This window comes from Pempheris klunzingeri, chromosome 21 (assembly GCF_042242105.1).
Source record: "Pempheris klunzingeri isolate RE-2024b chromosome 21, fPemKlu1.hap1, whole genome shotgun sequence".
Classification (NCBI taxonomy): domain Eukaryota; kingdom Metazoa; phylum Chordata; class Actinopteri; order Acropomatiformes; family Pempheridae; genus Pempheris; species Pempheris klunzingeri.
In genome coordinates, this window is record NC_092032.1 from 7,748,379 (window position 1) to 7,760,959 (window position 12,581).

Sequence of the window (12,581 nt, forward strand, 5' to 3'; positions counted from 1 at the left end):
GACCAATGATGGGAGTGTGGTAGTAAAATAAAGCCATAAAATACACCTACACAGATTAGTACTCAGACACATGACACATAAACGCTCTTTTCCTGCGGTTTCCATCGAGCACTGTTTGCACCAAGTCACTAATATAATCACTCTTTTCCCATCTTTAGAATCACTCTGAGTGAATTCCTCTCTGAATCATCCAAATCTAAATCCCTTTTCCCTTCTGTGTGTTCCTGTCTCAAAGCTCACGTCATGGTAGATTAGCACAGAGGTTACGCTCTCTGTACGCGGCGTGTGAAGACTTCCCTTTGATTTCAGACACGAAACCTCGGTGGATTTCAATTGAATTTCAAGCTGAGAAGGTGGAGAAGCAGCTGGAATGCTATTTAGCCACTAACGCTGTGGCTCCCAGGCCGCTAATGCAGAGGACTGCAGCGATAAAGCGTACGATAATGTGAGATGTGAGACTGTGGCTGTCTTCATATTTCATCATTTTAATTGTTTGTCTTCACCTGGATGCTGTTCAAAACAACTCCCCTCTCTGAGATAAAAAATTTAAGGCTGATTTGAATTTGAGTATGCTGGTGAGTTGTTGAGTGAGCTCAGGAGTGCCTGGAGGTTTAGTTCAGACGTGAGGAAAATAACTATGAAAAGAAATGTGTCCTGTGAATTTCATTATAGCTAATGAAATGAGTGGATACATGTTTCACCTCACTGAAACGGTTTTTTCCTGGGCCAGTGTCTCCTTCACTTCTCTTTCATGATTGTTGTTAATTTTTGTTAAATTTTTCCAGAAAATACAAAGTATATTTCTGGTTGAATTCTAGGATCAGGCTGGTAACACCCTTGCTGCTTCGCTGGAGCTGCTTACTGGAAGACCATGGTTGTACTGGATAAGTGGCCCTGAGTTGGCTACACAAAGTTTAAGAAGTCAGAGAAGAATACTAAGACTGCACTCACGTCATATCATACAAACAGTAATGATGAGCAGTCTGGTCATGCCAGTTGACAAAGAGGTTACCAAAAAACCCAGGCCTGCAAAGCAGCTGTTCCTGGCTGTAACTTCTGAATAAAACCCAATAGTAAAGTGGCACTCGAGCAGTTTAGCACTTGTTCCTCCGTATAGTGAGAGGACGTGTGAGTGATAGAAAACATTTAAAAAACTTTGAATCAACAAATATACTGACTTTTTTTGCAACTGTTATGTGTCAAGATCCAAAAACACTTTATCCTACATTTCCCATGATGCAACTAGTAGTGCCTTTTCCGCTTGGTAATGTTTGTCTATATCTAGTTTAATTTGTTAACAAACCACCACAAATATGTAAAACAGCTAATGCCAACCATCTTGGCATATTGCACGAACGCTCCCAAAATCAGAGTAACATGTTTTCTAAACCCTTTCCAATAAACCCACGCAATGAAAAATCGTATTAAGATTTACGTTTGTTTGGTATGATGCTTGAATTGCCAGTACTGTCTCAAAGAAGTTCAGCTTTCCAGTACAGTCAGGTGCCTGATATTTAGTACACACAGTGCATTGCAGCAGATGTGATAAATATTTTATACATGTGAAACTCTCCCTGACCTCCTCACCACCTACAGACAGTTTATCAAAAACCTTTCTTGCCAAAGAGTCAGTTGATTCTTAAATAGGGAATATAAAATTTCAAGCTTTTGGCCTTTAAGCCCAGGGCTTTTGAAGGGAGTGTTGTAAAGTCATTTAGAGAGCCATGACCTCTGCCGAAGTCCTCCACACACAGACGCACGAGCTTAGCTGATCTATCTACCCTTCAACACAAGACCAGACCCATTATCACTCACAGTTACTGTGACATCTGTGTGCGTGCGTGCGTGTGTGTGTATGTGTGTTTGTGTGGGCAGCTGACGGAGCATGATGATGATGAAATGGTCACTGTCACATCTGATAGAAGTCAGAGTGACGCTGATGCGAATAACATCTCATTCTGCATAGGTGGTTTCCTTTGCTTCAGTGGAAAGTGTTTGAAGTACAGAGAGGCAGAACTGGCTCAGACGCAAACCAAGAGGCTTCAATTATTGTAATTTGTTTTGACCAAGTCACAGCAATATGCTTCAGGATTGGACTGCACTGATTTTCCTCAGAAATGCAACAAAGCTAGAAAGACACGCCTTCCCTTCCCTTCCCTGCCTTTCCTGCCTTTTCTACTCAGTTTGTTTCTCGAGTTCAGTATGTATGTAAGTTGGAAATGTCTGGGGATGAGGGGAGCTTTGACCTTCCTGGGTGTGGGTACGAGGTGGGGCTGGCACTTTTGGGAGAGTCTGATTGGTTCCAGTGTTCTCACATCAACACAATTTTCTCTTCGGCTGTGACTTGGGGAACAAAATGTGTCATTGGTCCATTTTGGGTGGGTCCCCACATCATAAAATTACCAGAAAGTTTTAACAAGCTTGGCTCAGATACAAACCTAAACCTTCTTACCTAAACTTTGGGTTGGGAAATTACCCAAATGATTCTTCAAAATAGACAAAATATCTGTTCAAATACAGTACAAATATTGCCTTCATAGACCCACACTTGTTTGTTTTCAAGTACCTCAGATACATGTAAGTACTGTTTTAGATATGCCTGAAGCTGATGGGTACACTTTGATTATGAAGCCATGTGCTGGGTTAATGTAGGAAGGAGGAAGACGCCATGATGTTTCTAGTGGTCGGCCTGCTGTCATTTATCAAGTGAGGAAGTATCTTTACATTAGCTCTTATTTTTAAAGTAATACTTTTGGAAAATATCAAACTATTGCTTTTGCAAAACTAGCCAGACTAAGCTATCTAATCTGGCTTTATGTGCTGCAATTTTAGATTTGTACGTGCTAAAAATGATAATGGCCAAGGCTAACTGCTTCTATCTGGTTCTAGCTTCATATTTACATGTCAGCGGTATCAATTTCCTCACCGTAACTCGTCACAATTAGCACGTAAATGTTTCCCCCCTGAAATGTCAAACTACTCCTTTAGTTAAATGCTACATTCTGGAGTAGCAGCTGCAGCAGTAGAAAACAGATGTTGGACATCCATGTTTGGTCCCACTGCAGGTGAAAAACTGAGGCTGTAGTATACATCCATCCAGCTCTGGTTGGCAGTGAGTCTGCACTTTCAGTCTGTGATGGCGACACTGTTGCCTGTTGAACCTCGCTGCACTGAGAGGAAAGTGAATGACGTGGAAATGGTGATACAGTGTGTGTGGTGTGTTGCATACGACAAACTATTTAAATTGCTAACAGTGCGGTGGCTTAAGAATAGTAGATGTGTGTTGATGTGTGTTTTGAGCTATTATGGTGTTAGTTTTCTGTGTTTTCATGCAGAATATAGCACACATTTAATGCTTAGCATTTACTGTTTATGTCTGCACGAGTATTTTTGTCCACGACCTTCTAATTTCACTCGACGCGGCTCGCTTTATTCATTTCCTTCTTCTCACTCTGTGTGTCCGTGGACAGACCGACTCTTGAGGCTCTTTGCTGTGGGAGAGAAGCCTCCAGCTGAGACAGGAACTGGATCCCCGGAGAGCACATTATCATTATGGCGCATATTGCACTTAAAAGCATAGGAGGGAGCACATTTGTTGGTTTTTGTCATTTCACGCTGTCAGAAGTGGTCGCAGAACGTCTCTAAGTTTGCTGCCGCTGAAAAAATCCTGGGCTTTTGCTTCGGACTGATGATAACAGGGGTTTATTTAGGGAAACTGGAAGCCACGAAACCTATTAGACCTCAAGAATAATTCACATGTGATCATTTTAAAGGCTTCTGCGAAGACCTCTGTGCAGTGTCTATAATGGATATCATCACTCGCAACTGTATATTTACACTGAAACCCTATTTGTAAATAAGCAATTTGATCCTATTTGTAGAAAATACATCATAAATGTGAGACAAGCCACTGAAAAGGTAGTTCAGAGGTCAAAAAGGGCATTCCTGTGCATAAAAAAATTATGTATGTAAATCTACTGAAAACTTGCAAACCAGTTTTTAACTACACAGAGATGATCTGTATTACCTGTCTCTGTCACTCTCTTTATGCATAATGTTATGATCTTGTATGTGTGTATTTGTGTGTGTGTGTTTCCATGCTGCAGTGGAGTACGACAGGGAGCTCTCTCCGCAGCGGCGTCACCACAAGGAGTTTAAGTTCAACCTCTCACAGATCCCAGAGGGCGAGGCCGTCACCGCAGCAGAATTTCGCCTCTACAAGGAGTGTGTGAGCCGCGCCTTCCGCAATGAAACCTTCCTACTCAAAGTCTACCAGGTGGTCAAGGAGCACCCTGACAGGTAGCACACCACATACACACAGTGATAAGCTTTAACAGTTTTAATCCCTGCAATAACTGGGAAAGGCAATATGGGTCCCTCACTTCCTTCATTGCACAAGCTGTATCTGTGTCTTCCAGTAACACATATACAAAAGCAACAATAACAGCATTATATGTACCTCTATATATAAGTTTCATACCAAATAGAAGAAAAATGACCAAAAACTCCTGATAAAGAGCTTTTTCCCTTGTCATACCACATTCATACCATGTCATCCTAAATTTGCACAGTTTTGATTCATATTGGTAATTTTACACACGTGGCCAGGCGCTGATCTGGTAAGTTAACAGAGGGCTTGTACTATGGATCAAGTTAACAACAGATAGGGCGTTGCTAAAAACAGTGAGCATGCTAAGTTAACTTCTTCTGGACACAAAAAGCTAAAGATTATGATTCTGAAAGTCTTTTTCTTTCCCACTGTGTTCCTTTCTGTCTCTCCATCATCAGACTCTGGGTCCTTGCCTTGTTTATATTGTAAAATCAAGCAAAACCACGTCTTACAGAAATAGCATGGCTTGAAAATCCTCCTGTCCCCCAAATGAGCGTAGCTAATACATGACAAACATTTACATTACGTCTGCAGGGGCAGATAAACATCCAGTAAGATTTCTGAATGATATTTGTGTTTTGTCAAGCCCGCCCAGTGAGAACCAACTCATACATGAAGAGAATTTCTGATATTCATCCTCAGGCTAACATCTTCTGTCTCCCAGTGTAGTTTATTTATCAATAAATACACATCAAGGCAACTTTAATTCATTTATTATTTAGTGTTGAATATCATCAGGAAACAAAACACCTTGAAGTGGAGTCTGTAAGGCTAAAGATCCTTCCCTGTAAAGGTCCGAGGCTAAAGCTGATCCACTCTCTGGTCCATGGGTTAAAAACGTAGCTATAGATGTTGGCAAAGTATATTTTTCTGTCTGTCAAAAGGTTTCTATGGGTATCAAGAGCTGCTTATTTGCTACATTCCTTTATCCCTACAATGGGTGGTTTGTGCTCTCCAGGCTGCAGGTAAAGCCTTTTATTTTTGGAGATATTTGGAGATTAAAGGGCCCATATATCTCCAATTTCTGTGTTATTGTAGGACAAGTTTTTTTACCTTGAAGAAAATTACAGCCTGGGCGATGTGCTCTCAGGTGGGGAAACCTCGCTCACGCTGTGTTTGTGCTTCAGAGGAGTGAATTCAAGGTGCAACATGCATCCACTGACACACTCGGCAACATCCAGACAACATCAAGGTTGCAACCGCTTTGATATTACATTCTTCGCTCTCCTCCATTTCGACAGTTAACTTCGGAGGTTTGACGGTTACATGAGAAAATGCCGCTGAGTCTTTGTTGTTGTTTTCCCCCATTTTCCACCTTTTGCAAAACTGTACCTTTTGTGATCGCCCAATCAGTGGGGAGCCTATTAACTTTCTCACGCCCCTCCTTCCTGTAAAAACCTGACTCCAAGTTGTAATGACAGAGTGCTTAATTAGCCTGACACCCTTTGTACTTTTCATTTGATTGGGGCGGTTTTGCTAGCAGCAGGCAAGGAATGTGAGACGTTACAATGCCAAAAATGTTGCAGGCCTGACATTGTATTGAGGAAGGGCAGGTTGCAGCGAAGGCTGTTTATACTGACCAAAACCTATTTAGCAGAATTACTTCTAACTGTAATATTGCCTTTATTCTGATTATTACAATGTTGCATAGGTATAGTGGCATCTAGATCCAGAGTTACAATCTTGTCCTGAAAAGCTCTTCATCCTTTTCCTCCAGATGTCCGACTTACAAATAGCTTTTACAGTTTTACAAATGTACCTTTTCAGCTTTTTAAAAGATGAAAGCACATGAAATGCCAGGCCAGCTGTGAGCTACACTCTCCCACCTTGCGTTACATTTTTAACAACACTGACTGACAAGACTTATAAAGGAGATTTATTGTAGCAAAAAAACACAACTTTCACCCTTGACCTTATTATTCCAGTTCATTTAAGCAGTCAGTCAATAAGAAGTTTTACAGTAGCCTCTCAGTAGCCTTCGCCCTGCAGGCGGCTCTCTGGTGGACCCCCCGCCGTCCTTCGCCAGCCGAGCGGCGGCTGTGACGATGAGGCGGAAACATCGGTACACTGGCCCACGCTGTGACAAACGTGTGAACTTAGCAGCGGGGTGGAGTGTGTGTGTGTGAGGGAAAACAAGGAATAGAGGCTCGTACGGAAGCTGTCAGAAACACTCTCAGTAATGACCAATAAAGAGGGGCTGCTGATGCATGACTGCAGGGGCATTCTCTGAACACCTGGATGATTGTGAGGCTTTGATGTCGGCTCTGGAGGAGGGTCCGGCAGACCCGACGCTGTGTTATTACTACTGTAATGGGACAGTGGGAGGACAGGCCCTCTTATCACTCACACTGTCTTTTCTTTACTACTCCTCTGCTCTCTTTTCATTAATTCGTCCACAGTCGTATTACGCAGGTCTTTTTCCTCCCCCCGTTTGACACATTCTTCTATATTGTAGCCTGTAGCTTCTGTATTCATTCACACAGACGATTGTAAATGATATAAACATGCCTGTAGCCTGATACCAAAGATTTAATCCCCTCCTTTTCGCTTGTCCCTCAGAGAGGTAGACTGTGTGGTCAGACCCACGGTGGAGTACAACACAGTGTATCCCAGCATTTTCTGTTAAGTGCAGCTATCCATCTCGCTGTCATTCTGTTATGATACTGTTACCCTGATACAAACCAACAGCTCCTGTGTTTCCCCTGCTTTCTTAAAGAGGTAGATCAGTCTTCTGGTGTCCTGAGCAACAGCGACACTGCACCGTACTTAACTTTGTGTTTTTATGCTATAAACTGATTGGCTAAAGAAATCAAACATGTACCAACAACTATACAGAGCATTATTATCACAGTCCAGCACACTAGACACCATTTTAATTGTTTTCTTTTGTCTCACGTGTTTTTCTTTTTTTTTGTCAGTGTTCACTCTCTCCACATCAGCTGTGTAATTTCCTACTTCACTGTAATTTTTCCTCCTTGGTGCTTACCCAGATTAGTCTGCCCTTCTCTCTATTTTCTGGATTCTTCTTATGTCTTTTGGAGAAATTTTTTAATGTAACTAAACTCGCTAAATGTGGAGTGTTTACAGTGACACTGAAATAACATGACTGAACAGACTTTAAAACCTGGTTAGCAAAATGCCAACATTTGCTCTAACTAGTTTTAACTAGCTGTATTGAACCATAAAAACCACCTTAGATCACCAGATAAACTAGTAAACTTAAAGGGGTAGTGACAACATCGTCTTCACTTAGTGCTAAGCTGCTAGCCGTGATAAGATTAGTTTATTTCTCTGATTTTTTTCTCATATCATTTCCTGTGTTCTCTCAGAGAGGCGGACCTGTTCCTGCTGGAGTCTCGCAGGCTGTGGGCGGCTGAGGAGGGCTGGCTGGAGTTTGACATCACCGCCACCAGCAACCTGTGGGTGATGAGCCCGGCGCACAATCTGGGCCTTCAGGTCAGCGTGGAGACCAGCAGTGGTAAGAAATTACATCATCATGTATTTACTTTTGAAGTGCACAATTTCATTACACAAATCCATAGTTGAAAGGAACTTACATTTTTACCTGTTGATAGATTAAGTAGGTCACTTCCTCTGGTTGACAAAATAACTGACAGCAGAATATAATGTAAGCCACCTGTTGTGGTAAGTCTTGTCTTGTGTAGTTTTTAAATGTGTTGCCTTTTGAAACAGGTCAGAGCATCAGCTCCAAGGAGGCGGGGCTTGTGGGGCGTGACGGCGCGCTGGAGAAGCAGTCTTTCATGGTGGCGTTCTTCAAAGTCAGTGAAGTGCATATCCGCACCGCCCGCTCCACTGGCGGAAAACGTCGCCAGCAGAACCGCAACCGATCCACACAACCACAGGAGGGATCCAGAGGCCCGGGCCCTGCAGGTTAGTCTGATCAGTCCGCTACGCAAACACTGAACCTTAAATGACCTCATCAACCATGAACACAATCAGACAAAAATGTGACCTCGGCCTAATCTCACTACATTCGTTAGTGACGTCTAACCTGCTGAGATCAGTGGATGGGTAGCATGTGTTTGAAGTCTGGGTGAAGTATTCATCCTTGAGACACTTGATAAATTGGATCTGACTTCTTCCGGATCTCTCTCTAATCAGCATGAAAATCCTAGCCAAGGGATGATGTCCAAAATCTGTTTTTACTGTAGTTTCTCTCTATGAAGTTAGGGTAGTGATAGCAGTATATATTTTTCATTTATGAAAGGGATTTCTGTGGCACCTCTCCAGGTAGAGAGATTTGAACAAAGAAGTAAAAGGTTTTAGAATTCGATAAATATGGGGTGTTAGGCAGAGAGTGTATAGAGGAGAAAGAATTTGGGGTCAAAGTGAACTTTAAAGAATATGTGTATAACACAGAGAACACTGCAGAATGGCAGAAACACCAAAGTGAACTAGTGAATATTCAATGATTTTGGACGCAGATTGCGAATCCGTCTTGACAGGTGACCTCATCAAGTCCTCCCTGCTTCTCTTCCTACTCAGCAGATGATGTAATGAGCAGGTATATGCCTGATGTTATGAGCTCCAGAAGCTTTTAAAATTAAATCAAACCCTAATCCGCCCACCTTTCACCTGCTGTGTAATTCTGGCCAGACTTAAAGCAGCACTTAAAGCTAAGCTGCCCCTGTAAGGCTTCTTTGTATGCCTAGTGCGTTACATAAAGCTAGTGCTCAGTAAGCCTGCTGTTAATATCAGTCTGATCCTCGACTAATTTGACAGATGAAGCATCATGTTAATATTAAGCCTTCACAGCTCAAAGCTTTGGCTCTGCTGTGTATCAGAGGAGAGCCCTGCATGCAGCGGTCAATAAAATGTCTCCAGCAAGCGGCCACGTCTATCCTTCTGCAATATCTGCACATGGCTGCCATGGTTAAGCTAACGAAAAGACGGTCGTCGCAAATAAACTATGGTTAAAGTGTGGTTAAGGTTGGGCAACTAAAACACTTTGGTTACGTGTAATAAAAAGGTGGAAAAGTTTTCTACTTTGGTACATAAAGGGTACACTGCTTCCTGTACTGGCACTGAACACTGGCATTACACATGAATTGTGAGGTGCAGAATTGTCTAAGCCATCAGAAAATACTTAATTAAGTAATTAATAAAACAACCATGGATTTATATCAGAAACATCAGCCTGAAACCTGGCTAAACCTGGATAGTAACGTTTAGAAAGCCAAAAAACCTGCTTGCTGGACTGATGTCGGACTTGTGATAAATGATGTGCGAGAATCAGCCCAAGTATATTTGTGCTGACTCCCAAGCTAGCCAGAGTGCCTCTAACTGGAGTTGACTCTCAGCCCGAAACGGCTCAAGTCTGCACCCCAAAACCCTGGCAAAATCTGGGCCAGAGTCGGCTCACATCTGGTTCTCTGGTGCCAGAACGCAGCTTAGTGCACTGACACACAGCTGCAAACGGCCCGACTTGGCTGACTACCTGAGAAGCGATTTACCTCTGCTTTGCTTCTTCTGCTGCCCCGTTTAATGGCTCTTCCATCTGCATGGTATACAGAAGTATTCGTGGGATAAGTTGGATTTGCTCTCACTACTACTTTGAAAAGCCCTCGCTGACATTTGTTGGCTCTATTTCCTGTTTGTTCAGTGCATCTCCCTCACTTTCTCAGTAGGTTACAGTGCCCTGCCGTTAACGCAAGAGGTTGTAAGTTAAATTCCTGCAGGGCTCTTCCTCAGTAATTGAAATAGATGAAAGCTTTGGCTGACATAACAGAGAACAAAGACTAATCATTTGTTATGCTACAGGAGAGTTAGAGTGTACCACATGTTCAGTTTTGGCTCCAGACCTGTACTTTCTTCTACCCAGCTGTCTTTGACTTGAGATGTCCTAAGATGTCTTAACAGTTTAAGTCAAGATGTCTTGAAGACTTGGTGATACTGGGGCACACGAGTGAATCAGAGGGCTGAAGTGCACACCATGTGCTCACAGTGTGGGTTAGCGTTTCAGAACAGATGTCATCTATATCTTTCAGTACATAAAGGAATATTTTTATCAAATGTGAAGAAATTAATACATAATGAAACATTTTAACTTAAATTTTTATAAGTGAATTGTGGCCCAGGTGGGTTGTCTGTAGTCTGCTTTTGAGTCCCAGACTCCACTAGGAGGATGAGAAAACTCTCTCTGAGGTGAATCTGCTCAAAAATCTGCTCTAACAAGGACAATCTGTTAAATATGCGTCCTGGAGGATTGGACTTTACGTAACCCAAAACATCAAGACCTCTCCGCCTCGCCACTCGGGACGACGGGGAGTGTAAATATTTAGATCCTACACAGGAAGCGGGGAGGCCCCCCTTGCGACAGCCGAGTGTCCGCGGCCAGCAGAGGACTGCTGGGATTGGACGGGATGGGAGGATCCGTGAGGAATTCAGGAGGGCATATGGTTTCAATACCGCATCACTCACTCCAGAGACAGGGAGGAGGACAGGATGGATGGGGAGAGCATCCGTCTTGTGGAGCGCTCATGGGGAGAAACAAAATGTGGACGTTGTCCCTCAGTTTCTGTTTGGCACAGAGCTCCAGTACATCAGCTCAGGCCACCACAGCTCCAGCTAAAAGGAGTATTTCACCGATAATTCACCCTGCTACTTTTTTTCCGCAAAAACATGAGATCTAAGGCCGGAAGGCAGCAATGTGTTTGTTTTTAATTGCTCTTGTGTGCACTAGCTTCCACATAGAGACTTTTTAAAAACTCTTTTCAGCATGAGTTACTTTGCTCTGTGTGCTTTCTAAAAATAGTTTCCCTTCTCTCCTCAAATTGCACAGTCCTGACCTGTGTGGTTAACCGCTGCACTGATTTTACTGCATCTTTTGTATCACTTCAGTACCATTTTGTCCTCATTTGAAGTACAACGGACAGTTAAGAGCTATTTTTTTTCAATTTTCATTAAGATTTTATGAATTTGGCCATACTACCTTTCTTTGCCATAAATTACTAAAATGCCTTGCTCAGTCTGCTAAAGATATAAAACAACCTTTTAAATATGAAACTTTATTTTCCCCACTGTATTTCCTGTGAGGCCCTGGACCGTGTTATTTTCTCATTTTCACAATTTTAGCGAGCTGGATTTAAAATGACATGTGATATTAAATGGCTTCCAGATGACAAAAGAGAATAAATTCAGCTAAATAAATTTCTGCAGCATTAGTTTTGAGATGATTGTGTTATTATATGTCTCATAGATCACCTTTGTTTTTCACATTTCACCTGCATAAGCAGACCAGGCAGATTGATGCCTTGTTTTTTTTATTTATTGTGCAAATCGATCTTTTTAGTTGACTTTTTTTTATTGTGAGCTGGATGCATGAATGATGCATATTTTTGTCAGTGTGATGCTTCCACGCTCTCCGGGTGTGCCTTATGTGAGCACAGTGGAAAATGCTGCTCTGTGTGTTGCCAAAAGAACAATACAACACCTTTAAAGGTAATTTGGGGTTTTGTGGGCGAAGAAGGCCGGGGAGGTAATGGGAGTCGGGTGGGGTTTTGGCTGTGGGGGATGTTAACAACCATCCGGGGAAGGAGTATCACGTCCCGGCGCAGCACAGTTGGCCTGTAATTAGGCCAAGCCAGTCATTAGCTGCACAGCTAAAAGACTGACCACGCTAACAGTATCGCTTAAAGAATTATAATAACACGGCACTTGGCCAGCGGTGTTTTTTCATCTGTCTCTCCTCTCCTCCCTCCTCCTCCTCATTCTCCTCGCTCTCTCCCCACCCGACCTCCTTTTGTTTACCGTTGGAGTAATTAGACATGGCGGAGCTCCCTCGCAGGGTTTAATAACCTCTGTGATGAAAGACAGGAAGAAAGATAAACTTCAGTAGTAGTGGTCGGTGGGAGGGAAAAGAGAGGAGAAACGTCAGGGCCAACAGTGACATTCTTCTTTCATGTCTTCACGGCCATTGGGACTCTCTCCTTCCTTCTTCCGGGTTAAAGACCCAGATTTTATTTTAAACGCTGGGCCCATATAACCCCAGTTTTCTGTCACCACCGCCTCTATGGAAGTTTGTGTAATTGCTACTGCAAGAGCTGCAATCTTTTCTCGCTCTAGATATGAGAAATTGCAAGAGCAAACTATAGAATTACAGTGAAGCGGTTTGAGAAATTGTGGCCTGCTGGGGTTGAAATTACTTTTTAATGTGACACATGCACAGAGA

At 42.7% G+C, this 12,581-nt stretch overlaps 1 protein-coding gene across 1 annotated transcript in view; it reads left to right on the plus strand.

The window, feature by feature from the left end:
- Positions 1–12,581, plus strand: part of bmp6 (bone morphogenetic protein 6) — a 42,586-nt gene that overhangs the window by 21,296 nt on the left and 8,709 nt on the right. The window contains exons 2-4 of the mRNA XM_070852597.1: positions 4,107–4,299; positions 7,720–7,868; positions 8,084–8,281. Of these exons, the coding sequence (XP_070708698.1) occupies positions 4,107–4,299; positions 7,720–7,868; positions 8,084–8,281 (540 nt within the window). The remainder of the gene's footprint in view (positions 1–4,106; positions 4,300–7,719; positions 7,869–8,083; positions 8,282–12,581) is intronic.